The sequence below is a fragment of the Poeciliopsis prolifica genome, unplaced genomic scaffold (assembly GCF_027474105.1).
Source record: "Poeciliopsis prolifica strain line A6 unplaced genomic scaffold, Auburn_PproV2 SCAFFOLD024, whole genome shotgun sequence".
Classification (NCBI taxonomy): Eukaryota; Metazoa; Chordata; class Actinopteri; order Cyprinodontiformes; family Poeciliidae; genus Poeciliopsis; species Poeciliopsis prolifica.
In genome coordinates, this window is record NW_026562399.1 from 4,845,369 (window position 1) to 4,872,451 (window position 27,083).

Below are 27,083 nucleotides of genomic sequence, written 5' to 3' on the forward strand. Positions count from 1 at the left end.
TTTTATTTTATTTTTATCTCTATAAAAATATTTGAGCAGTTTTGTGTAAATATTTTGGTAGGCTTACAGATTTTCAGTCACTGAGGAAATGAATATAAATCATTTAGGCTGCATTCACACCAGCCTTGTTTAGACTGCTAATCTGACTTCAGTCCATTTGCCTAGAAAGTCCCTTTACTACTGACCTTTGACCTCTGGTTCTCCAAAACTTGTCCTGGATTCGGTTGAAGTTAAGTTAAATGCATGTGTGAACAGCAAGCGAACCGCAGACCCCTCCAAAGGCAGGAAGTGGATTATGGCGTAGGGCATTCTGGGTAAATACAACCAAAACAAACCCGTTAGCTTAGCGATAGCAGGAGAAATATCTCACGGTCTTTGGCTAAAGACTAAAGAGAAATGCTCCAACCGCTAAAATCTGATGCTACTTAAGTTTTGCTTACATTTTGTGATGGAGGAAGTTGTGCTCAGCGTCTTCAGAGGTTTTGGTGTCGCTTCCTTCAGTGGTTCTTGGTGCAGCGCCCCCACAGGCCAGGAAGGAACAGTTTTGCTCAAAGGCTTTGACTTGTTTGAGAAAGAGAACTGCAGCAGCTGGAAATGGGAAACATTTCACTCCAGTCTCTCTCCATGTCATTACATGAGTAAAACCAGATCTTATATAGAAAACGTGGGTTAGAATCATGTTGGACTTCTTGTATCTATTAACTGTCGGACTGTCAAATTCTCATCAGAAGGTAATATTTATAGCTCTTTGGCAAACTTCACACCATGATAATTAAGACTGAAACCATGAAGAAAAACTCTGAAATACTTTCAGAAAGTTCAGAGAACCTCCGACTGAGACCACTTCCACCGACCACAAGAACTGGAGCAAAATTAAAAGACAAAAACTGACTAAGTGTTTTGTTCTGAGTTTGTTGCTTTCTCTTTAGAAGAGCAAAGGTCAAAATTAGCTCATGTGGTTCCAGAACAGAGTGATGGCGGTGTGATGATGCATTGCAACAGAACATCATCTTGTCATGACAACAAACCCACACGGCAACTCTGAAGACCAGAAGCTGCTGTTCATCACACGGAGCAGATGAACCGGGTCGGACCAGAATCCTCTCAGCTCCACAAAGCTCCAGGAAAATATGTTTAAATGTTGGTGTTTATTATAAATTAATGAACATGAATTTTACATGCGGTCGCATCAATAAATGAGATTATTACAAATACAATGTATATTTGAGGAACTCCATCACCCAGTGAAATATTATAGAGTTTAATTCCACACAGATTGATGCTTTCAAGCCTGTTTGATGATGATTTTCTGCTTAGAGTTCATAAAAGCACAAAATTAAAGTTAGAATATAACATGAGGTCATTAAAACAGTTTAAACAAAGTCTGCTTAACCCCAGATTTCCGGTTATTTGATTAAGTCTCACAGAAACAAATGGACTAATTCTCTGACTGTAAATTAAGAAAACGTGAAATTTTGACTGAAACACTGAGTCGTAAATAAAAACCCCACGCCGAGTTGACTGATGGCATCAGACCACAAATAAGAGCCACATCCTGTCTGACAGCGAGGCGTGCAAGCTGCTATTTTCTCCTAGCAGTAATCAAGCTAGGAGAAAATAGCTTCTATTGCACCCTGTATGGAAAGGGTACAATACAGAACCGATGTAAAACATGACTTTATGTATTACGGATGCCTTGATGAAGGTTCTTCTATTTCCTGTGATTAAAGACAAAGCTGTCAAATTTGGCAGCTCTGATAACTATAGATCTGTAGCCCTAGTTAATACACTGTCTGAAGTCTTTGAACTGATTCTTTTGCCAAGCTTTGCTAAGACAGTAATGTCTACAATCAATTTGGGTTCAAGTCCAAACATGGCTCTGGTTTGTGTAAATATGGCTTAAAAGAATTACTGAATGATTATAATAGCAAAAAATCTTAAAATTTCTTTTTATTTGAGTGACCTCTCTAAGCAGCTAAACTTGCGTAGAACTGGCTGCATGGTTGGAGATGCTATTATAAATCATTTAACGTATGCTGATGATCTGCTGGTTTTTAGTTCAGCTGGTCTTCAGAAGCTGCTTAGTGTCTGCTCAGCGTACGGTGAATTAAATGATGTTAAAGTCAACCCATCAAAACGTATAAGTCAACCCATCAAAACGTATAATTTTGATTTGTCGCACTAAAGAGGACAATAAGAGGGTCTTTCCAAATTTCAAGCTGTCTGGGATTTTACTGAACGTCTCAAATGAAGTAGGATATCTCGGTCATGTGTTGACTGACCGTCTGTCTGATGACGAGGACGTTTACCGTCAGGTTCAAATGTTATATGCTCAGGCAAATATCCAGTCCACAAGTTTGGATTCTGCTCTGATGACGTGAAACTGAACTTGTTTAGATCATATTGTACATCACTGTGTACTGCTCACCTTCAGTCTATAAAGCCAGTCTTAATAGCTTATAATGATGCATCAAGACTTTGTTAAATAAGCCCATATGGACCAGCGCTCGTGAACTGTTTGTATCCACTCGCATCAGCACTTTGATGACTGTTTTCAGAAAGCCTATTTATACATTTATTTGTCATTTAAATAAGTCTAACAACAGAATGATCCTACTGTTGACTAATGTTAAATACAGTGCTTTGGAGGCATTAGTATGACTGCCTTCTGAATGGTTAGGCGTCTTTTTTTATTGCACTTTTATTCTGTTGTACTATTTGTTTTTGTTTTTATGTAATTTGGACTTTTAAGTGTGTAATAAAATCTATCTATTCAAGATTTCTGTTCCTTATTTCAGAAAAAAAAATCATTTTACATTAATCTAACACAAAAATGTTAATATTTCTTGATGATTACGAGTTAAAGAGAATAAAAACTCGCAGAAACATGTTAAATATTAGAAACTCCTGGTGTTCCAAACACCTGCAGAGGTTTCCTGGACACAAAAGGCGAAGATGTGCTGCTCCACAAATGCTGAACTCCTGACTTGTTGACGTTTTGAGTGTCGGAAAGAGCAGGAGCTTCTAGAAGAGACAGAGGTCCAATTGTTAGGCAATAAATAACTAAAGGGAAAATAGTCGCTTGATTGTGATATACAATGGAATTGTGTTACTGAAAAATATGATTCCGGCCCTTTAAGAGCAGTGTGATGAACATAAAACTTTCCATTTCATTTCAAAATCAGAGACCCTACAGAGTCTGGAGGAAGAGGAGGAACCAATGATGAAGATGAAGGCTTTATCAGCAGAAGCTCCTTCATGCCACGCCGCTCTGATGCAGTAATTAAAGCTGAAGGAGCCCAGACCGGAACTGAAGAACGTTTTTTTGTTTAATTGTTTTATTGATCTCATGGAATATTCTGATTTCTGTTTTGTTCTCTGGTCCAGAATCATAGAACATGTTTCTGAACAAATGAAGGCTGAAATATTTCACTGTGTGATTAAACAGAGTTCCTATTTCTGGAAAAAAAAAAAACATATATACATATTTTTTTTTCTCGTAATTTTTATTTTATTTTTTGCACTATAATTGTTTAGGGAGATAACTAGAGAATTATAAAAATACCATTTTGTTCTGATCTGGATGATCAGCTGGTTCTGATTCTGGTCATTTATCAGCAGCTCAGAGGAAACAACCAACTTCCTTGTCAACTTCCTGTTGATCAAACGCCGCGGCGCCACAGACACAGACTCACGCAGCGTCTTGGATCAGAAAGCATCTGTTTTACAATGACCAGATTAATAATCCATCATCCCGCAGATGAACTGAATTATGAAATTAAAATGTTTCAGCAGCTGAAACAACAACAAACGTCCAGAAGTCAAAGACTTTATTAAAATATGAACAGAAAAAAAGCAGCTTCTCCTCCTGATTCCAATCATTTTCACTTTCAACAGAAACGCTGAATGCAGCGAAACCAGGCGATGCTGGATGCTGATTGGCTGACGAGTCGCAGTCAAACTCTGCAGGAGAACTGACGACTGGGCCACGGCGTCTGACCAACCGGCTGCTCAGAGCCACACAACCCGCCAAAATAAAAGTCTGTTTGGGAATGAAGAGCAGGACAAGTCCTGATCTGAGTCTCTAAACTAGTCCCAGTGTGCAGCAGGAACTGGTCCCAGTGTGCAACAGTCAGTGGCTCTTCTTGGACGAGCCAAACCCGGAAAATCCCATGACGGCGGCCATCTCATCGTCCTCCTCCAGCTCCACGTCGTCCTCGGCTCGCCGCTTCCTCTCCTTCTGCTTCTCTTTTTTGTAGGCCTTCGCCTTCTCCTCCTGTAGGAGACACAGGCCGCAGAGATAGGCTATGAGGACAGGAGGCGTCACTCTGACTAAATACACTGCAGTACAAACCATTGACCCGCCAGTTTGACCAGGACCTGCAGCGGAGTGATTAGGGTGATTGAAAGATAAAAAAAGGGAGCAAATTTAAACCAAAAAAAAATTTAACTCCTGATTTGGTTTATTGAGTCTTATTTTATTTCATATATCAACCAATCACAGCCAAGACTAGGCCTGCTGCTTTATTACAGAAAGACTTCAGAAGTAAAAACCACCAGGGCAGATTCTAGTGTTGACAGTCATTTCTTTTTGTGGCAACATTTGGCTCAAACTCCTCACCAGTAGCTGGTAGTAATGCTCCCTCATTAACATTTTATTTTCTGAATAAACTCAACTACTAATTATTCAGATAAAATAACAATTAATTGATTTTGAAGGCAGAAAGTAAATAAGGTCTGGATGGGGAATCCGTTTTGTTTCTGATGGTTTTAGTGTGCATGGGTGGAGCGCAGTAACGTCAGGGGGGCAGCAGGGGGCGTGACTTGACTCACCTCCTCCCTCAGCTCCTTCATTCGCTCCTCAAAGTCGTACTCTTTCTGCTTCTCCTCCAGCTTCTTCTTGTTCACCTCGAAGCGTTTCTTCACCTGATCCAGAGACGAGCGTTCCACCCGCATCGACATGCCCAGATTCCTCTGGTCTGCTCACACACACACACAGTTTACATATTAGGACTCTGACTTCCTTTCCTTTTAGTACCTGCCTTCATGTCCTACCTCCAAACTTGATCGTTGACTATAAACAAGAGTGTCCACCAAGGCATGGGCAACATGGACTCAATATTTTGTAGTACTATAGTGATAACTATGAAAGTTATGATAAAACCCATTACCGTAATTTTCGGACTACAGAGCGCACCTGATAAACATCACCCAGTATAAACTATTTTGTACATTCATAAGCCGCACCTGTCTATAAGCCGCATGTGCCAACATTGAAACGAGATATTTACAAAGAAAGACGATACACAGAAAGAATTTTCAAATTTTTAGTAATATACCTTAGCTTTTCTTTCCAAACAGTGCCTGTGACAGCGCAGCAACACAGTAGCTCAGCACTAATAGGGCTGGTTAAAAAAAAACATACCGGTAAAAGTCACAGAGTCGTCTTCATCTTCCTCCTGTGCACTGAAATCATGGAAGTCTTTCTCCTCAGTGTCGGATTGAAATAGTGTCAGATATTCTTCGCCACACTCTCTCTCAGTCTCTCCTTCATTGTTCTTTATCAGCCAGCTCAATTACTTTTAACTTGTAAGCTGTGTCATATGCATTTCTTCTTGTATTTTCCATGATGAGGGTCTGTTCATGCTAATTTTATTCATGCACAAAACGCGAAGTTACATTAAACTTGCGTTTTCCTCGACATATATATTCCACCTGTTTCACTCTGACCTTTTCTGCTCCAGCGACCATGGCGGCCGCTAGAAAAATGCATAAATTAACCGCACCATTGCATAAACCGCAGGGTTGAAAGCGTGTGACAAAAGTCGTGGCTTATAGTCCGGAAATTACGGTACTCCTTTTTCAGGTAACTGCTGATCTTTAAATGTTTAAATAAACGTCTTCAGTACGCACATAAACCCGCTGAAAAAAGTTTGATTTATATCACTAAACCATCAGATACTTCATTTAATCATATTTCTGAATTTACTCATATTTTTTGATGGTGATGACCATTTCTACTCCTGTAAACAAATGGCTGTTCTTTCAGCTAACAGCAGCTAGCTCTTAGCAACCGGTTGCTGTGGCCACAAGACTCAAGTCCAGACTGAAGAGATGAGTCTGACTCAGCCGGCTCAGCTGATGAACTCACACTAAGCCAAAACACAGCACTTCCATGGTAACAGCTGCTGGTTTGAGGACTCACGTTTCTTCCCGTTGATGTGATCCAGGAAGTTGATGGAGTCTTTCACCACACAGTCACACACGTTGCAGTAGTACCTGGAACAACAGAAGAAGAAGTAAGGCGTCAGCACCGGCCAGGCGGCGTGGGGACGGAGCCAACTCTGAACACCCACCCGCCCATCTCGGCCTGCGGCGTCGTCTTGGTGATGACGATGGTCTTCCCCAGCTTGGACTCCAGGTCCACCTTGTAGTCCCGGTGACGCAGGAGTTCCCGCTTGACCGGCGGCACAATCTTCCCTGGAGGAACACAGAGAAAAGCTTTAACCTATAACCTCTGGGAATTCAGAGCTCTGCTTCCAATCAGCAGGCAGAAACAGGAAGTGAAGCCATGTTGGAGACAGTTCTCCTCACCATCCCTCTTCTCCAGCTCCCTCTCGTCCGCCAGACGTTTCTGAGCCAGGGACTCGTACTCGTCTTTGTCCCATTTTCGACGGAAGTCGTTCTTACTCGACTGGAAGAGGTCAAAGTTGAACATGAGAAAAGCTTCCAGAGAAACGGATCCTTCGATTTACCTTTCCAGATTGAACGATTTTTGTTCTGAATCAGTAAATTGAAATAAATTCTACAAAGTTAAACTTTGACCAGATGCATTTTTTATGCAGTGATGAAGATGTTTATATTATAAATACTTCACTTTATCATATAATATTTTTATAGTGGTTATAGTTCATCAGGAAACTGTAAAGATTTAAACATTATTGTCATACTGCAAGTCTTCAGTCAGAGGCCTCTACAGATTTCTTGCATGACTGCTACTGGAGATGAACAAGGACTCTCTGAAGATACTCAGGAGATCAGTTACAGTAACACTTAATTTCCCGTTTGGACAAATAAAGTATTATTGAATTGAATAAATAACTATATGATTTTGTTATTCTTTAAGATAATGATGTAGAACCCAAAGTGAGATTCAATTACGTAACAGCGAGAGGGTTAAAACACTATTTCCCACTTTAATACAGAATTATAAGGCTTACTTTTAAAATCTCATCCGATTAGTTTTTAAAAAATCATTGTTTAAACCGGGAATTATTTTATTTTAACAGACCGGAAGTTATGTTGTAGCGGTTAGCTGAGCTTCTGCTAAAAGCTAAGAATTTATTTACCATCAGTTTTGCTTCAGAATAAAACCAGAGACACAAGAGCCACTGGTACCGACTGAAGCTCGAGTTTAAATGTAAATATGGTCACAAACTGTGACTAAAAGCCTGATTATTGTTTTCATTGTTTTCGTCGCTGTCTGTTAGCATGCTAGCCGCTAGCATCAGCGACCAGAAGCTCTATAAACGGCTTCAGGCGGAGCTGAAGGTGGTTCCGGTCGACGGGGAAACTCGAATAGTCACGGACACCTAAGGTTTGATTTTTAAAAGGTACAAATGAAATATTTTAACTATTATAGTGAAAAACTCACTCCACTGCCTGTCGCCATCTTGTTTACTCGGTTACCGGAAATGGCTCAAACTGACTTTTAAATTTGTGACCAGCAGCGCCCCCTGCAGGAAACAGGCAGGTAGTGATGGCAAACCAGGCAGATTTTAACAGAGGAAAATATAAACGGGTAAAATGCTGTCCTACAGGTGAGCGGAAGTGAGTAAACTTGTTGATAAATTATTACAGTTTCAAAAGAGAAGCGGCAGAGACGGAAGGTGTCCCAGGTGTGGTCAGGTGAGCTTTGGGCTCCGCCCCCTTTCCAGCGCCGCAGGTGCTCCTCATTATAAAGCCGAGAATCAGAATGATGGCGTGTCTGTCTGAAGAGAAGCGAAGAAATGTCAACTAGTGGAGTGGAACCCGCAGCCCAGGGTCCGCTGCTGTCCTCCAGGTACGAACCAGAACCTGAACCTGAACCTGCAGGCAGAGTTCTTAGAACCAGTTTCTAATTAAGAGGGAATCCGTTTCTTGTAGTTCATATTGACTCCTATCTTTCTGTTAGGCTGTTAATCTGGTTACACTCTAAATGTTAAAGTTCTGAGCTTTGAAACTATTTTGGGTTTATTTCTTGACCCATTTGGACCGATTGGTTTTACTCGCGCTGTGTTTGGTGCTGATTCTGAATCGGTCATCATCCAGAATCGGTCAAATAAAACTGATTTCCGTCGCGGTCGTCATTCAAAAACCTTCTGGTTTTGGTAAATTTAAATGTAATACTTTTATCCTATCTTACGGGTCATAAACTTTTGAGTTTTTCAGACAATTAAATCAATAAAATGAATAATTAATTCAGTCATGAAGAAGTCTGCTGACCCAAACACTTTCTGCACAATTAAGCGATAAAAGGTTACAGCTAAAGAAGCTGTCCGTTCAGAGTTCTGTATCAAAATATAATGGAAAGTTGAGTGGAAGAATAAAGTGTGGTTGTAATAAAACTGAAGTCGACCTTGAGGGGATTGTGAAACAAAATAAATGTTTCTTCGCATACTGGAGGAAGACTGGAGTTTGTCGGATTGGTTCTGGTCCACTGAGTCTATAAATTTCATTGGTTGAATTTCACAAATTTGAGATTTTTAACTTTAAAATGCATAAATAAATGCTTGAGATTTTATAGTACAGAACAGTTGTTTTCCAACTTGAATTCAGATCTTGAGGTGAAAATGTAAAAAGCTTGAAGATTAAATAAACTTTACTAGCTTATAAGACAGTCTAAATATTGTGGGGTAAAAAATGTCCCTCTGACCCGGTTCTGCCAGCTTCTCTTCCAGCCCCTGGTCGTGTGTTTGTGCCAATTCTTGGTCCGCGGCCATGTGGAGCGGCGTTCCCGACCTGATGCCCGCCGCCCCGGAAACCTCCTCCCCCGAACCGTGGCTCCTCCCCGGCTGCAGCTCGGTCTTCGACACCCTGGTCAGGTAGGCGGCTCACCTGGTCACCGACTGCCCCCTAGTGGAAGGAATGGATCATTAAACCTTAGTTGGTCTCGTTTGGTTTTGATCCAGACTGCAGTTCGGGTTCTTTCCCTCCAGGGGATTTTTTTTTTTGTATTTTATTTTTATTTTTTTTAATTTTATGGAAACAAATTTCTGCCATGAAAGAAAAAGATAAAAACCCAACTGGAAGTCATTATTATTATACTGGAGCAAGACTTGGTAGAGAAAGTTTTACTCAATTCTCACTTTTACTCAATGTCATGTTGGAAGTTTTTTTTTTCCCCTCTCTTCTGGAAGATAGCATTTCCAGATTCTTTTTTGTTGAGTGATCTTCTGAATTCTCTACATTGGGTTGGCTATTTGCTCCATAACGGTTTTCCCTCCGGTTTTCCAGCAACGCGTCTCCGATTCCGTCTCCCCCGGCTGTAGGTGGACTTCGAGGACGAGAGCGAACCGGAAGCAAGCCTCGCAGGTTTGTATCTCAAATGACCTGACCGAGCCATTTCTCTGCACCGCAGAACTTCATTGTTTTCTTCCTTCCCAGGATCCAGACTCTTAAAGCTGTCTGGATCATTTGATTCAGGACTTCAGGCTCCTGATGCTGCTGGAAGGAAAATGTGTGAATCAGGACAAACCTTCCGTCTGAAAAATGAAATGTTTTAATGCTATGAGTCTAAATCAGGGGTATCCAAAGTGCATCTCAGGAGCTATTTGTGAATAAAACTGACACAAAAAATTTGAATCTAATAGATGAAGTATTCCTCATTTTATAACCAACCTTCTACTTTCCCTATCATTGTTTAAAAAAGTCAAAAAGCCCTAATTTTTAAGGCTGCAGTTTTTGAAAATGTTTTCTTGAGTTGCTGATTCTGAAGTTTTTCCTCGGCCGGCAGGCCGTCCATCCTGGAGCGCTGCATCCTCAAGGTGTCCACCAGCAGTGTGGCGGTGGGGACGGACGACGTGGACGGGAAAAGGTCAGCGTGACGGCGACCCGGACTGGTCGGGTTTGTCTGAACCTCAGCTGATTTGCGCAGTCTGTTTCAGCCTGCTTTACGGCTGGTTTGGACTTCGTGGTGACGGCTCGGCCTCCGTTTCCTGCAGGCCTCCGTTCTCCCGCTGTTACCCTCGATTGCCGGACCCGGCCAACACCGAGACAAATGCGGCGGTCCTGAAGCGGCGCCAGAAGCAGATCCAGTACGGCAAGAACACCAGTGGCTACCAGAACTACCTGCAGCAGGTCCCCAAGTGAGAAACCATCTCTGAAGTTTAATTACTTTTTAATGAACCCACGGTCAGTGAGTAAAGAAATGTTAACTTTTAGGATGATTTTATTCACCATTTAATTCATTTAGCATAAATGCTAACCCCACACCATTTGAATTTTAGATGACCTTGACAGAAAATTGTATTTTATTGGAATATATTTTTCAACACAGTCCTGTCTTTTGATGACAGAAAAATGTTTTTTTATTAATCGCCTTAATACAAATTAAGTTCTTATGATTTGCTGCAGCGGGGGTCCTTTGTCTTGTTTCCATTTCTTGCTATGTGAGCAAGAGGCGCAAAACAACTTGACCAATTTGACTGGCAGCCAAATAAATTACATTCAAATACTTTATTTAAACTTGTATTTATTTAACAAAAGATTAGAAAACAGAAAATTATTATAAAATGCAAGATTTAAACATTTGTGGGACAATTTTTTTTTTCATTTTTTTGCATGTTTTTTTCCCCCTCTTCTCTTTGTCTGCTCCACAGCGCCCCCTGTTGGCTCCTGTTTAAAAAACACTGCTGTAGGACACCACTGTCACAGTATCACTGAAATGCATACAGTCACTGCAATTAAACATATTTTCAAATTTGATATGTAATGTACTCATGGCATAAATAGTGGAAGAAATATTTAAATCACCATATGGACAGTTTAGGGTTTTTTCTAAAGCATCATTATTTGAAATTTATCTTGACTATGAAAAACTATCACTTTAAATGCCCACCTGTACTCTGAAGGCTTAGGCTCCGCCCCCTGATCGGTTGATTTCCTCCACAGACACCTGCGGGACCCGAAGCTCCATCCAGCCACACCCAACAAGTACCGGAAGTACAGCCGGCGCTCCTGGGACATGCAGGTGCGTCTTTGGAGGCGCGCGCTGCACCTGTGGGACCCTCCAGCCAGCGACGCGCCGGACACGCCCGACCCGGTGGAGCAGCTGTAGGTGGAGCCTCTGCCGCCCCCTGCTGGACGCTCTCGGCAGCAAAAAGCTCAGCATCTCACCCTCCTCTGGTGTCTGCAGGCAGAGCCAGCTGGCCAAGATGACGTCAGACCTGTGCGAAGATGGAGGAGACAAGCAGAGAGAGAAGGAGACTCCTGCAGCCTCTGATGCCTCCTCTGTGTCTCCTATGTCTGTGGACGTTCCTGGAGCCTGGACTGTCCCACTGTCCCCAGTAAGGCCTTGCTTCTGTACTAGTCGATTATTGCAGGAGGAAGTGGTTTCTGCCTCTAAACAATGACTGTCTGGTGTAAACATCTAGCTAGTTTTCTACAGCTGCCTATCAGTCCTGCAGGTCAGGTGGTGATCGTCATATGATCACCACCTGACCATATGACTGATCGGAAGGTGACGACATTATATAAATGAGGTATTTATAAATCCGATTACTTCCTTGTAGCAAGAGGTTATATCTGTCCCAACCACATCTACTGAGCTCATTAATGATGGGCAGCCCTGAAACTAAGCAACATGCCTAACCTGGTTGTCCATTGGATTGTCTACTTCCTCTGCTGTTTATCAGCATTGGATTGGCTAGCATTAGCATTGGATTGGCTAGCAGCTTCACCTAGGCTGGTCTCGTGCAACTTGTACTTTCTTCTTTAAGGGAAACGTTAAGCAAATGTTGGCATACAGTGTTTGCCATGTGCAGTAGACATGCTGGTCGTGTTGTAGTCTTTGGTTTTAAAACCACATCATACACTCAGTTTGCTTCATTGACTGAAACTAAAGTAAATCTAAACCAACCAGTTTATAGGTTAACGTTTGGATTCTGACAGACTGCAGAGATCTCGAAGTCTTTATCTGGGCTCATGGTTCATGGACTCTGCCTTGGGTTAGCTTCTCCTCACACAGCCACTGATTGACCAGCTGCAGCGTAAGTGGAAGAGATCGGCGATTTAAACGGGTCTGGAACCGAACCTGGCCCCTGATTACGAAGTGTTTCATGTTGAGCCTGGTTCTCAACATAGACATGCACGGTTCTCCTCAGGGCTGGTTCATGACAGAACCCTGCGGGGTGATAAAACTGGTTTTATTCAGTCGATCGGGTTGTGCTGCAGGTAGACTTGATGACATCTGAATGCGATTCCGAGTCAGAACTTTGAATGATCGAGCTGTTTTCCTTCGTCCGGCAGCTGGAGACGAGCCTCCGTCCTTTTCGCTCTCCTCCTGGCCTCAGCTATTCCAACAGGAGTCAGCGAACCCCTGATGACGGCATGAACGACTGGCTCCGCCTCCTGATGGAGACCGACCACACCCCAGGTAAGGCCAGACTCTTCCCTCATAACGCCTTCCAGTCTCTAACTGAACCTGGGTCATAAAAGGATGGTGAACCTTTTTCCAGATCTACAATTTAACTCTTATTCCTCTGGTCTGTCTCCTCAGATTTCGGCTCTGATGACCAGCAGGTTCCCGTGTTTTCCGACCATTTCTTCTGGAATCCGTACTGATGACCTGATCTGAACTACGTTGGACCCGATGTTGTGTGAACTGGACCTGATGTTGCCTGAACTGGACCTGACCTGTTTTCTGCTTATTCTGAACTCTTCCCAATGTTTTGGGGTTTTGGAGCCAGACCCTCACTCATCTTTTAAAGATTACCACAAACCTTCGTCACCGCCGGTGGCGCGCGACCCCCCCCATACGGTGCGCGACCCGTCCCTGGTCCGGTCGCTGCCCCCGGCAGTTGGCCGCCTTACTGTTAGCACTTGTTTTATTTGAACTGCCTCAGAATGAGCACAGTCACCTGCATCACGGCGGAATCCTGCACTGAGGGAACGTCACCAGTTTGTCCCGTTCGTCACTCGGTTCTTCACCTTCATCCTGCGCTCCTTCTCCTCATGTTTCTTTTAAAAAATGAAGCTCCTGATCAGTGGAGTCGAAGCGCTGCCACTTTTGTGTTCTGAGATTTCTTTTACTTCTACATGCTGCTTTATGAATAAAGTGAAATGTGATTAATAAAGATGTAAATAAAGATAAAAATAAAAAAACATACCGGTAAAAGTAAAAAGCCTGATCTCTGCTTCAAACTGGGAGAAGATGTTCTGGTCCTACAACCAGCCTTTGGTGGTTCTGGAAGAGAAAAGGATGACCCAGATGTTCCTGACTCGTTCAGTGGATGCAGAATTAGTTCTTGATCCAGATGTTGTACTGTGGTTGGTCTTCAGCATTTTTTTTTTTTCAACATACAGCATTTTGTTTTCCTTTGGTCAGAAATGGATAATTGAGATCTTTTTTTTTTTTTTTCACCAAGTTAGATGATCTGAGCTAGATTTTTGTAGAGGTCTCCTTGGAGCATAATTTTGGAAGTGACCCCAAAGATTTTACAAACTTCAAAACTCAGAGCAGCTTTTTAATGTTGCATTTCTATAAATGAATAAAATACTAAAATATTTGGACTGAAATATTTCAGTTCTGAGTCATTTCAGGTGGGACATTTAGCTGTTTAAGTTGACCTATTAATGTCCTATAATTTTTATTTTAAATAAGTTAATTTTTAATTGAAAAAACTTTTTGCTGTTAACTTATTGAATAAGCAGATGTGAGGCTAACACCTTTTAGCACAACTTGAACACAAGAGCATTCTCTCCCAGTCTCCAATCAGATCGCTTAGAAGCAGAAATTAACCCCTAGTTTGCCGAGAGAAGACGCTTCGTTGCCTGTTGCTGTTAACGAATGTTGCTTGTGTGGCAGATTTAAGGGTGTACCAGAAACATCCAAATACAAAGGCTATTTAAAAACAAGAAATGCAATTAATTACATTAAAATCCATGTAATCTAAAATAAACACGTTCAAGTCCCAGATGTATTATTTTTTCTTTTGGTTGGGCACCAAACAGGCTCTAGCCCAGGGGCCCCTGTCCTTCTAAGTTCAGCCCTGCATCATAGGATCTCTGGTCCACCTGCTTGGGAGCATTTTTGACCTTTTTTCATGTGTCATGAGTTTTTTCTGGCTCTGTCTTGACCTGTAATGTGTATTTTGGAAGCTCTGAAAGTGGAGGCCTGTGTCTGCAGAGACAGGTGGAGGTGTTCAGATTCGGACAGGTGAGGGTGGAGGTGCTCAGCTGCAGGGCTGTGATTTCTGCAGGCTTGTCCTTTAACCACAGCCTCCAGGAAGAGAGAGAGGATCAGAGCTGCTGCTGCTGTAAACAAGCTGCTGTCGGCCCGGGAACTACAGCTCCCATCATCCCCTGCGCTGAAGGGCTTGTTTTGCTCCAGCTGGATTATTTTTTATTTCTGCAGGATTTCTGGCCTGATGTTCAGCTGTTTGCGTTCTGCAGAGGCTGGAGGAGTAAAATAAGAAGAAGAGGAGCAGGTGCTGATGATGAAGCATGAAGCATCGCTCCTCCTCCTCTTCTTCCTCCTCTTCATCCTCCTCCTGGCACCGTAAATGTTATTTATGAATGCCCGCCGCTCACGGGCGTGTGCGCGCAGGATTTCCATTATTACGCTGGATAATTAGGAGACATCGCGCTGAGATCAGAACCGAGCTGCGGGTCGGTACCGGAGCCGAGCGACATCATCCGTGCTTTGATTCATTTCGGTGGGTTGGGTGCCGCTGCTGCTCGGTAATACTGGGTCAATACACCGAGCACCGGAACCGCCTCACTTCGACACCAGACCAGGTAAGCCGCCGCTGGGACCTGGGAGGAGGGGGGGCGACTGCATGTTAGGTTCGGTCGCGGTTCGGGTCGGTGTGCGGCGTGCATCCCCCCCCGTGTCCCCGCTCAGGGGCTCCGCGGACCGGCCTGTGTGAGCCAGCAGCGCCGCTGTGACCGTCCAGGCTGGCGGGGAGGCAGCAGGCCTGTAGCCGAGCATCAGCGCAGGATCTCCGCTTGTTTATTTGGGCTGTGCCGCTAACAGCGCCATTAGCTGCCGCTAGCTTGGCTCTGCCTGCTGCTGTTACCCCCGGTTAGCCCCCTCGATGCACCCCATTACCCCCAACACCTCATTAGTCTTCCCATTCGGCCTCCTATTTACCCCCATTTATTACCCAGTAGCCCCCAGTTAGCCCTTGTTTTACTGTTACCCCATCTATTACCCCATACACCCTTTAGCATTATTTTTGACCGACTACCCCACCCCACCACCCCCACATTTGCCCCTATAATTCCCAGTAAGCCCTCCTTAGTGTTACCCCCTCTGTTGGCCACCCTGTTACCCCTGCACCCTATAACCCAGTAGCCATTGTCACCCCCAGTTTACCCCTGTAAATGTCACCTGCACTAGCCTTTATTACCAATTTCTTAGCTATGTAGTTAGTCCCTGTTACCCTGAAATACCCCATTTGGCCCTCGTACCCCTCTTTTAGCCCCATTAGCCCTGTCTGTTGTACCGTCTCCTTGTTAATCCTCCTTCTGTCCAGTTACCCCCACTTTGAACCACTCAATTAGTCCCTGTTACTCTCAATTAACCCCTATGGTATTTCCCCTCTGTTAACCACCCCATCAGTTTTTATTACCCCTCTGGTAGTTATGTAGTTAGCCCTGTTTCCCTAAAATACCCCATTTTGACCTCCTACCCCTCTTTTATCCATCCTAGTGGCATTGTCTGTTTGTAGGTACCTGCAGTCATTTTTTTGTTTAGATTTTTAGTTCTTTAAATGCATTTTTCTATTAAAAGACAAAGAGCATAAAAACATTTCAGCCCATCATGTCTTAACGGTTTTTGAGATTTTGAGGGGTATGTGTACCTTGCCACAAACCTTTGAATAGAAAAAGATGGGATTTTTGAAACCCGATTACTTAAAAATAAATCAATTTGACACTTATTTGTAATAATTTTTTTAAACATATATAAATCACATCGCAAAACATAAAAATGCACAATATAAATAGCTTACTTTTAAAATGAAAATTCTTTAGAAAATGTAATTTTGAAAAATCAAACAAATTTCAATATTGACCCAGACAGCAGACATAGCATGTTTGGGATGCCATATTAAAAATATATATATTGACACCAAGCCCCAAAAGCTATTTTGCCCAGCCTGCTGTGTGGTCTTAACAGGACAAATTTTTGGTAGGGGTCTGTTACTGTTTAATAAAGATTAATTAATCCGCAAAAATGCTTCCAAAGCTAATTTGACTGACGGAATAAAACTTTAATTTTTTTCCCAAAATTTAGTATATTTTTTGACCACTCCCCAAATTTGTATTTTTCATCAGATTTCAATAAAACTTCTCTACTACAGATAACTTAGGCTGCTGAGTAAAATAAAGGCGTCCATCTTTGGCCATTTTTAATAGTTTTGTTGATATTGCTGGTAGGAAATGGGGATTTTTTTGTTGCGGCTGCATCAGATAAAAACATTTATGGCTGTCTTTAATAGTTTTTTTATATTACTGGCAGAAAATAGAGTTTGCCGTGGTGAGTATTGGATACTGCCACTAGGCACATCTGCTATTGCAGATCATGTGCTTGTGGCACAAATCGCACAAAATCAGCACAAACCTAACCACACATATACAAGTCATCCTGCACAATTCCCGTGGCCCATAAAAACAGTGGATATAATCCTCTGTTTTAAAATTATTATACTTAATAATAAGGACAGGGAAGCAAAGCATACCTGTGTGATCCACAGGAGGAGGAGGGATAACCCCATGTTGAGGTGAGGAGGTGAAGCGACCGTGTTTGCTTAATTTCTCCTCTTTTGAAAAAGTTTCGACTAGATTTAACTGTTTACCCCTCCCGCAGTCTTAGCGCGGCTCTCAGGAGAAGCGCGGCAGATGTCACGATCAGCCAGCCGGGCGATACGTCCGCTTTTCAGTTTGCAGAATCACAAAAAATCTCTTCTAATCAGACTTTTCAAAAAATTCATGATAACTATTAGAAAATTTTGCTGCAATATGCATAAAATTGGTATCCTTAGAAAGAAAAATTAATAATCTTTAACACAGTCATGTTGTTTTTTTTTTAAAGAACTTTTGATGATGGGAATTTAGGCTATTTTCCGTGATCAGCATCCGTCCTCTCATATTCCTGAGTGGAAAGAGCGTCACTGCCGGTACCTACTGTTAGCCACTGGCCAATCTTCCTTATGTCCAATTAAGCCATTCTGTTAGACCCTTTTAAAATGACCTCTTTTATTTCCCCTTTGGTGACCCTTTTTGTGTTTTCCCCCTGATTTAAACTATTAGCACCCCGCTGCTGCATCCGCCTCTAGGGCGACAGTTGGATCCAGATATAGTTGGACCCATAGAACCAAAACCGTTGGATTCAGCTCTAGCTGTAGCATCATGGTCTAGTTGTAGCATGATCTTGTTGGGTCTCTGGTTAATATACATTGCATTGTTCTTAAACTATTTGTAAGATTCTTTATCATTGTTTCTTTGTTTTGTTGACTGAGCAGAAGAATCGATGAATTCAGCTTCCAGTTTGATTCTTCAATATTAACTTGAACATGTGTTTCTCTTCGCTAGGTGTGTTCCCAGGGCAACAGGTGAATGATGATGCCCTTGTGATAGTGGGCGGGGCTGCATGGGCCTGCGGGGGTAAGGAGGCGGAGTCTCTGCCTTAAGCCCCTCCCCCCTCCTTCTTGCTACGGACCAAACAGACGGGAAAAAACACGGCCAGAGCTCTCCCTTCCCTCCTCCTCCTCCCCCTCTTTCCTCCCTGTTCTTACCCCCTCCTCACCCCGCCTCTTCCCCGCTGCCCTGCCCCGTCTGCCCCCTCGGCTGCTGCCACCATGCTGTGGTCTCGCTGCTGGTGGAGAGCCTGAGGAAACAGACTCTGGCAGGCGACCCTGCTCAGCCGGGGGACTACTACCTGGTGAGGCACTCAGCCAGAGGAACCCAGATGAACACTCAGATCCCAGTTTCGCTAACACCAAAGCTTTTTCTTTCAGTCCCTGCTGGACCCGAAAACCCTCCCAGAGTGCTGGCCCCCAGATGGCTTGATGCCTGGTGAGTGTTTGTCCGCAGCCCACTGTTCAGGCAGGAGGTTTAAGAACTACTAGATTAATTTAGCAATTGAGTATTTATCGACGATTCTGACGATTAGGTTTTTTTTTTAGCAGTTTTGAGTTGAGCTGGGCAATATGAATATCATGGTATTTTGTGGTGTTGTGGTAACGATAAAAGTGACAAAAAGAACTATTTATTATGTCTAATGTTGCTCTTTAAAAACATTCCCATCTGTAATACAAGAAGTGTGATTTATTTCACCCTGAACAGGTACTGCATTTTCAAATGTATTGGTATTTTTTGATGTCTTTATTGTGAATAAAATAGTAAAACTAACAAACCCGACAATAAGAACGGTTTTAAACATAATTAATTACAAAGCAAAGTAAGAACCATAAATAAAAATTCTTATCATAAGACAGTTATTTAAATTTATTTTTGTATCACGATACAAAAATGTTCACCACTAGTTATGAGCAGCGAAGTGTTAAACTGTTACCATGTAAGTTACTCAGCAGGGGGTTGCTGGGCAACCAATAAGTGAGTTGCTAGGCAACAAAATAACGAGTGAGTTATTTGACGCCATCCAGCTAGCTTAACTGGCTGCCAGCGTTTGAGCAATTAATGTCTATATTTCCCAGAATACCGTGCGGTTTCTGATTGGAGTTCTGAATATTCCATTTGTTGAATGTTTTGTCAAATATCTTATCTGTACATATTGATTAAGTGTCTGTTGCGATATATATTGTTATCAATTAATAGTCCAGCCCTAAAGCCAATCAGAACGCCGGACCAGGTGTAACTCAGAGAAAACGGAGAGTAGTAGGAAAAAATAATCAGAGTGAGGAGACAGAGGAAGGAAGGTGTGGCAGAAAATTGTCATGGTTGCTTTAAAGATTTCTGCTTATTTAGGTTATTATCACTAGTTCAGTTTGTAGCATGAAGAAAACCTAAAGTGAAATTCATCTCAGTAGAATCACTTCCTGTTTGTGTTTCACCAGAGAGCAGCTACTGGCAGTTCTGCCCTCCCTCTAAGACCAGCCTGCAGGGGGGGTTGCTGAGCTCTAGTTTCCCCCCCGGCCCCGTGCCCCTGGTGCCCCCTGATGCCCACCTTCAGGAGGCCGGTGACCCCTTGGAGGGCGGTCCCTCTGAGCCTCAGCGACCCCTGGCACCCAGCACCTCGGCGTCAGAGCTGTCTCCGTCTGGGGCGGCGGCGGCTCCCCCGGGGATTGGACCGCCCCCTCCGCCACCCCCGCCGCCCAAGCGCCACTGCCGCTCGCTGTCGGTGCCGGAGGACCTATCGCGTTGCCGCTACACCTGGCGGCCCAGCGCTTCACGCGTCTGGACTCCCGTCAGCCGCCAGCAGTGCCATGGAGGCGCGGGTGGCGGCGTGGCGGGAGGGGGCGTGGCAGTGGCGGCAGGGGGTGTGGGCATGGCGGGGGGCGGAGTCTGCCCGCTGCGTGCCCCCAGCTCCTCTCTGACCTCATCGCTGCACTCCTCTTCCAGCCCCACCTTCTTCAGCCTGGCGCTGTCGCCGGACTCCCCATTGCCATGGAGCTTCCCCTGGGACCCCAGTGAGGCGGCGGCAGGGGGTGGAGCCTGCTGCTGCTTTTTCCCCTCCCCCTCCTCCTGCTCGTCATCGCCCTCCCCGCTGCATCCGCCTCCGCCTCCCCAGCGGCGCTTCTCCCTCTCGCCAGTGCTCATCAGAGACTCGGCCGCCTCCACTTTCCTTCCTCCGCCTCCGGTCCCCAGCCAGGCGGCACCGCCCCCGCCGGGTTACGCCGCCGCCGGAACCGCCGCGTTGGGGCCAGTACCTCCCTCGCCCTCTTCCGCCTGCAGCACGCCGTCTTCTCTCCGCCGCAGTCTCCCGCCGCAGCTGCCGCGCTGTCACTCGCAGCCCTGCGACCTACTGCTGCTGAAGCCGGGCTTGAAGCGGCGCCGTGACCCCGACCGACCCTGCGCCCGGCCCGTCCTTGACTTCACCAAGATGACGCAGGTAGTCAATTGGTTTGCATGTTTGCTATTTTATTCTGCTAGTAATTTCTTCTTATGACTTTATTCTCATGTTATGAGGACGTTGTCTTATCACAACTTTATTCTCGCTACGTCTTATCGTATCATCACGACTTTCTTCTCGTTATAACTTTCTTGTATATTATGACTTTAATGCAGCGCTTACCTCCTTGCTTATATTTTTGCTTAGCGTCTTTAAAGAGTTTAGCACCATGTGTATCTCTGTGTTTAGCTTCTTTCTCCCCACCGTGTTCAGCCCTTTCTCCTGTTAACTGCCTGCTTTCGTCCCTGCAGACGCGCAGCATCGACCCGCAGTGCCTGGAGCGCGGCGGCGGTAGGCTAGCCTGTGGCGGCGACGTCTGCATGGGCATGGAGGCCTTCATGGGCGACTTTCGGGGCTCCTGCTCACCCGCCGAGTGCCTGGGCCGCACCAGCATCGGGCCGCTGAGCGAGAGTGACGAGGAATGCCGTGAGGATGATGAGGACGAAGAGGAGGAGGCGGAGGAGCGTGAGGCGGCACAGCAGGCCGTATTTGAGAGGGATTGTACAGAACTGGACCTGAACTTAATAGAAGAAAACTGACTTGTTGTAAATGAAGGCTGTTCTCTGTTTCTGTTTTCTAACTGAGTTTTATTTTGAAATGACCTGACCCCTGCCCTTCTTCCTGTCCCACCATCTTCTTAACACTCGGCGAGTTCTCGCCACCAATCAGCAGAGCTCTCAGGAACAACATCTTCTCCCATTGGACGAGCTGATTACTGGCAACAGTGATGATGTGGCGGCCGGCAGACCTGGACAAACTGGTCCGTTTCAGTTGGACCAGTACCAGCTCTGGTCCAGGTAACTTCCAACACGTCTGACGAGGCGAATGCGGCGCTGCAGCGGCCGACCCAGACGGTCCTGAACCGCCACAGAAACATAACCTGGAATAATCTTCACACCAAAGATGAAATGAGACATAAATATTCTCATACATATAAAGAATTCGATGAGTTCTGATCTGAGACAGAGATTAAAAACTTAGTTTTGCATTTAATGACAATCAAGAGTCTAAAAAATAATTTAATCACAAAGGCCTTTAAATGATGAAAAACCTCCAGATTTCTGAATTTTAATTCCTCCAAAAACAAATGATTTTCCGTTGCTGCAGTTATGTGACCTGGTGTGATGCGTTCAGGGTTGCTGCGGCGGCGCCTGTCAGTCGTCGCTGAGGGCAAAAAGCCACTGATGCTGTTGTTCAGCCGAGTGTTCGCGCAGTCCTGCTGTACACAACTGTCACTGAAAACACTACAACTGAGTGTGTGTGTGTGCAAACGTGCATGTGTGTGACATCACACCCTGCTGGTCATGTGACCTGTGTTTAGATTGAATCCAATGGATTTCTTCTGACAGTTTGTGACAACTGTTTGTGTTTTTAATTAAAATCGTTCAGTCATCTAGGTTTGGATTAAACCATCAAAAAGTGCTCTAGTTATTTTCTGTTGAGTGAAGCAGAAACTTTAACTAATCTCAAGTTTCAGACTCTGTAATCTTGCCATAAAACCAGCAAATTATTTAAGAAATAATGGAAATAATATATAAATACAAACTGAGAATTAACTTTGGATTCAAAGAGGAACTTAAAAAACAGTTTAGATTGCAATAAAATGCATGAATCTGTTAAATTTGGCATAAAAAAAGTGAATGGAGAATTTTAATCTCCAGGGGAAAATTAATCCAAAGGAACAAACCCTCAAGTTTTCGGTGAAAGACTTAAGTAGATTTATTAGTGGAGTCTTACTGGTTTGGTGAAACAATCTTGATTTAAAACTATGAATTTTTACTTTGCGTAAAAATGACAGGGTTTTTTTTTTTGTTTTAACTGGTAAATCTTAAATGTAATATCAGCCACTGCCAATAGAGGGCAATACAAATATTGAATATTATTGTTGTAACTTTATTTGTCTGTGTTGGATCCAAATATAAGCTAAAAATGGCAGAAGAAACATATTTTTTTCAGTCGGTTTCAAAATTTGAGTCACACAAATGAACAGTCCAGGCTGAACTGTGATTAGTTAATCTGACAGAACCCCTTAATCTGGATTCAATCTGAGCACTGAGAAGTCACAGAAACTGTTAAACATTTTAGTTTCACTGACTGTTTGAGCTGATTGTTTCACCTCCTGCCAGATTTATGATGTTGTTTTCACCCATTAGTTTGATAATCCAGCCCAGTCGCTGTTTAGCAGCTTTGACGCATAAAAGGGACACAGTGATTTTATTTCCCTTTTTTGGGTTTTGATCTACTCAGAAAAAAAAAATCCAAGATGATTTTTATGATATAAGAACGAACGTAATATGATGTATTTCAGCATCTGAGATTGGGAAATGCCCTTAAATGCATCAAAACAAGATTTTATACCGTTTTCAAGCTGAAGTTGTTAAGAGGCTGGTTGATGGATTATCGGCGTTCTGCTGTGGCTACTTTACTGTTAAACTTTTATAAATAATTTAAACCTGACATCATCTGTGTGTCTGTATACTATGAAGCATCTCTGCCCTCCAAGGATCCACATAGCAGTTATAAACTGGGCTGAAACTCAGAATATAGTCCAGTCACTTCATGACAATTATCTGGAAAAAGAAAAGAAAAATTAGCTAATGCTAATTTGCAAACCGTTATGTTTTATGTCAGAGGGAAAATTTAATCCTGTGTTGTTTGGGGATAAATCAACATTTAATTGTATATTTACCCATTTTATAGTTTAAATTACAATAATTTATCCTTAAATTCTCACACACCTTGTCGATTAAATTTTTTTCAACAGTTAAAAGCAGGCCTTTTTGTTAGACCAGTAGAGTCAGTGATCATTCAATAGCGTAAAGAAATTTTTTGGCGTGCAGTTGCTGCTGTCTGCCTTTGTGGGGCAGTGTTGCTACCTGAATGCCTGGGTTGTGTGTGTGAAGTGGTTAATTTCTGCCTGCTGTGGGCTCCTAATTTAAAACGCTTAAAGGAACAGTTCAATGTTTTTAGGAACAGTTTAGCCTCATGTTTGTGCCTAAGCTTTGAGTCCTGGAGTGGAAGCGTGATCAGCAGAGCTAGAAGGGTCTTCCATGAGTTTTCATGCAGCATCCATATCATTTAATCCCAACTATAACTTGAAGCATGAAATCATCTCAACTCCACCTCTCTACAGCTGATTGCAGCCTTTCAGGTTCATCATAGCTGAGAAGGTCGTAAACACGTCTGGAAGCTAATAACTGTCTGCTGCCTTTATAAAAACTTTCATTTACATCTTTATGACTTTTTATTTGCCATACATGGACAATGATGTGACCATAGAGTATTAGCACAGACATTGGCTTGTTTGCTAAATAATATTAGCAAAACTGAAGGCAAATCTTACCATCCTTTAATGCGAAACGTGATCAGCTAGTGGTTTTTTGGGCATCAGGAGGATGAAAATGCATTACTTTAAGACGGTCTATCCACCGTGGCTAGATTAGCAGATTAGCATTGGCACAAATCTAAATGAGATTATTTATGAAAATGTTGAACTACTCCTTTAAGATAATGTTGCATTTAAAATTAAACCTGTATTTTGCTGTAAAATAAAGAATTGTAAATGTTAAGGCAACGGTGGAATAGAGATGAGGTTTAACTGAACTTATGAAGTAATTACAAAGTGAGCAGAATTTCCTTCATGCGACATTTATTTACTGTATCTTAGATACTTTCCCTCAAACGCTGAAGTAAAACCTGAACACATGAATTAAACAAAACGTGTCAGAAGGCGGTCTCATAGTCACAAGGAGTCCCTGACAGACGGGTCTGGACATGGCGTCCCCGTAAAACGCAGAGTCCTCGATCAAAACAGAAATATCAAACATCCCTGTTAGTCAAGCAATTTTCAAACTTTAGAGACATTTTTCTAGCTGTTTACGGTTAGCCTCCTTGTGTTTTTGCTTTTGCACCAAGAGGTCCACATGTCAGAGATTACATTTCTGAATTAGAATATTTTTGTTCCAACTGTTAGCATGGACTGAATGGTCCATGCTAGCTCTATTTTTCCCATTTATTAAACGATGCAGTAAAGTTTACTCAGTAAAAGGTTTTCTATCAAAGGAAACTCTGCAGATTGTATTGAGTCAATTCCTCCTGCTGAACAAGCATGTAGTGACAGTGGGAAGAAAAACCCCGTTCAGGATTGCAGTTATTTCTGTACTTCCTGGAGTGCGCGACAACAAAACCCAATAAACTTAGAAAATCCTGATTTGATTTCAGGGAGGAAAACACTTTATGACAGGAACTCATTACAAGATCGAATGTCTTCATTTCTCATGTTAGCTGCATTCACCCTCTTGTCTTCATCCACCCAGTCTGTTTCTGTTAAATATCATGCATAGCATCCAACATAAGCCTTAACTGAGCGTATTGTTATCCTGTAACCACATTTAAAAGAATAAAGGGAAAATAAACCAACAGAACAAATGGAAAACGTGTACTGTAGCTGTTAATTTTTTAGTCCTTCTGTTGATCATTTTCTGCTGTTTTTTCTTAATATTTCTAATCTGATGTCTGAACGCAGTAAAGGTGTCGACATGAAGACATCGAGTTGGAAAACCGTGTTGTTTCCATAAGGATGAGGAGTAGTCATGTATAGTTAGTGAAGAGTCTCAGACATCTCCTGTCTTTTAGAAATGTTTTTTATTGTATGTGATTTACCAGAAAAGACAAATGTCAACATGACAATTTGAAAAGCAGTTTGTGAATAAATTAAGTTTACTGAGAATTATTTTACAAGGAAAGTGGAAAAATGGTGTCCTGTGTTTTATTTTCCTCTCCCATTTTGCTGATATGCTGGGTTTGGTTTCTTCCATCTGGGTTCTGTTCATCACAGTCCAATGTCTCCACTCTGGTCTCATCAGTTCAGAAGACATTGTCCCAGAAGTCTTTTGCAGTTTTGATACACTTTGTCCTGCTGCCATCTTGTTTGTAGAGAGAAGAGGCTTTCTTCAACTATTTCAAGCAGTCATACAAGTTATTTGACCTTTAGCCTTTATCCTGCTAACTGAGACGTGCAGAGATGGACCCTTTCCAGGTTGATGAACAGCAACGGTTGCTGCTCTGACCCTAGTTTGTGTCAGGAGGTCATCAAATTTTTGATGTGTCATGTTAAAACATGACAGTGAAATTATTTATAAACAAAAACAAAGATCATGCATGAAGAACTTCTTTGGTTCACTAAATTAGAATAAAAACACTAACATTATCAAACTGCCCTAGAAGAACAAAGGACTTAAACGGCTCATAGACCTGCTATCAACAGATGCTTCGCTGACGGTTGGTTTACAGACATAGACAAAAATATCTAAAAGTATAAATATGACTGGATCTACATTTAAATTTAGAATGCATTTTGTATTTTATTTAGTGTTTAGTTAATATACTATGTGACATTTTATAGTGACTCTTTATTTTTATAAAAACAACAACTTTAAAGCTGTTAGAAATCAAAGTGCAATGGGGAAAACTTCCTGGTTCCTCCAGCGGATACGTTATCTGTTGAGATGTGTCACTCTGTTCAATTTTTCTCAGCTGGGCTGCTCTCTGCGGCGGCGTTGCTGTTCTCTGAGGTGATGGCCGGGGCAGAGGTGACATTGATGGGGACGATCCGTTCCTTCCCGTCGCTTGGCGGTTTCTCTCGGGGCGCCTGGATCTGCAGCCGCCCCCCCACCAGCGAGCAGCTGACAGTCTCTGGGTTGACGCAGTCCGGAAGGTCAAACTCCTGCCTGAACTCCTGACACCTGTAGGAATACGAGCCCTTCGCGTCCTCCTGCTTCTTCTCCATTCTGCCGCTCACCCGCAGCTTCCTGCCGACCTGTTTGACGGACAGTTCCTGCGGGGCAAACTCAGCCGTGTCCAGACTCAGTGCGAAGGCGTCACCGTCCTTCCCCAGCTCCTGGAAGGCGATGGGCCTGAAAGCCCCCGCAGAGCAGGAAGTCTGATCAATCTCCTCGAAGATCTTCTGGTGCAGCCGCTCCATGTACTCCATACTCTGCCTCATCTCCTGCATGTGGCGGATCATCTCCTGCTCCATTTGGTAGAAGAGCGGCCGGGTCTCGGGCCACAGGCTGCGGATGGGCCAGTGCAGCTCCAGGAAGGGCCTCATGGCGGCCGGAGTCGCCTGGAAGACGCTGGGACACAACATCCTGTTAGTCTGTTGGACGCTGAGAGGATCTCTGATCTGCTACTGCTTTGTCTGAGAGATTTCTGTCCCTGGTTGCATTTATATCCCAACACGCCTCGGCAGGAAGGTTCCAGATGCATTCCTCAGTGTGTGTGTGTGTGAGTGTGTTCAGCTGCTTAATACAGACTATGACTGAATCCTGGAGCAGAAATAGAACAAAGCTGAGACGGTCGGCATGTGGCACATGTTTGCAGAGCTTTCTTTATGAGGTTCATCACTCACAGAGGAACACACCCCAACCCAAACGCCATTCTGACTCCTGACTCCTAAATCAGCTTGGGACTCTCAACCAGAACCAGAGAAAATGTCCCGAAGAACTCCAAACCGGACGACTGCCCTCAAAATCTGGGCTACATAAGTGTAAAATACTCACTGTGTCCTGTTTCCACTCACTTCTGAGGAAAACAGCAAGTCTGTTGGTTAACTTTTTGATTCAGAAAACCTCATAAGATATTATCTAGATCTCTCTGGGAATGCTTGAAACCTTGTCATCAGATGTTTGAATGTCTTAATCTAAAGATGTTTGATTTTTCCCATCAGCTCAAGTGAATGTCATGGCTG

At 43.3% G+C, this 27,083-nt stretch overlaps 4 protein-coding genes across 4 annotated transcripts; 2 read left to right on the forward strand and 2 right to left on the reverse strand.

Annotated features, from left to right (window-relative positions):
- Positions 1–3,815: 3,815 nt before the first annotated feature.
- On the reverse strand, positions 3,816–7,713 carry zmat2 (zinc finger, matrin-type 2). Its single transcript, XM_055046885.1, has 6 exons — positions 7,655–7,713; positions 6,595–6,694; positions 6,357–6,480; positions 6,206–6,279; positions 4,834–4,979; positions 3,816–4,276 (listed from the first exon to the last, which is right to left on the reverse strand). The coding sequence occupies exons 1-6, from the start codon at positions 7,670–7,672 to the stop codon at positions 4,133–4,135; spliced, it is 606 nt and encodes a 201-aa protein (XP_054902860.1). The 5' UTR covers positions 7,673–7,713; the 3' UTR covers positions 3,816–4,132.
- A 154-nt stretch (positions 7,714–7,867) lies between these two features.
- Positions 7,868–13,290, forward strand: slbp2 (stem-loop binding protein 2). Its single transcript, XM_055046770.1, has 9 exons — positions 7,868–8,062; positions 8,928–9,083; positions 9,496–9,573; positions 9,995–10,075; positions 10,203–10,346; positions 11,152–11,313; positions 11,396–11,546; positions 12,508–12,634; positions 12,758–13,290. The coding sequence occupies exons 1-9, from the start codon at positions 8,010–8,012 to the stop codon at positions 12,820–12,822; spliced, it is 1,017 nt and encodes a 338-aa protein (XP_054902745.1). The 5' UTR covers positions 7,868–8,009; the 3' UTR covers positions 12,823–13,290.
- A 3,687-nt stretch (positions 13,291–16,977) lies between these two features.
- fam53c (family with sequence similarity 53 member C) lies at positions 16,978–24,939 on the forward strand. The gene is made up of 5 exons (XM_055046551.1): positions 16,978–16,985; positions 17,896–18,145; positions 18,222–18,279; positions 19,281–20,275; positions 20,587–24,939. Exons 1-5 carry the CDS (start codon positions 16,978–16,980, stop codon positions 20,872–20,874), a joined length of 1,599 nt encoding a protein of 532 aa, XP_054902526.1. The 3' UTR covers positions 20,875–24,939.
- A 23-nt stretch (positions 24,940–24,962) lies between these two features.
- Positions 24,963–26,607, reverse strand: LOC129370614 (heat shock protein beta-11-like). The gene has a single exon (XM_055046708.1). The coding sequence runs from the start codon at positions 26,481–26,483 to the stop codon at positions 25,857–25,859; it is 627 nt and encodes a 208-aa protein (XP_054902683.1). The 5' UTR covers positions 26,484–26,607; the 3' UTR covers positions 24,963–25,856.
- Positions 26,608–27,083: the final 476 nt, after the last annotated feature.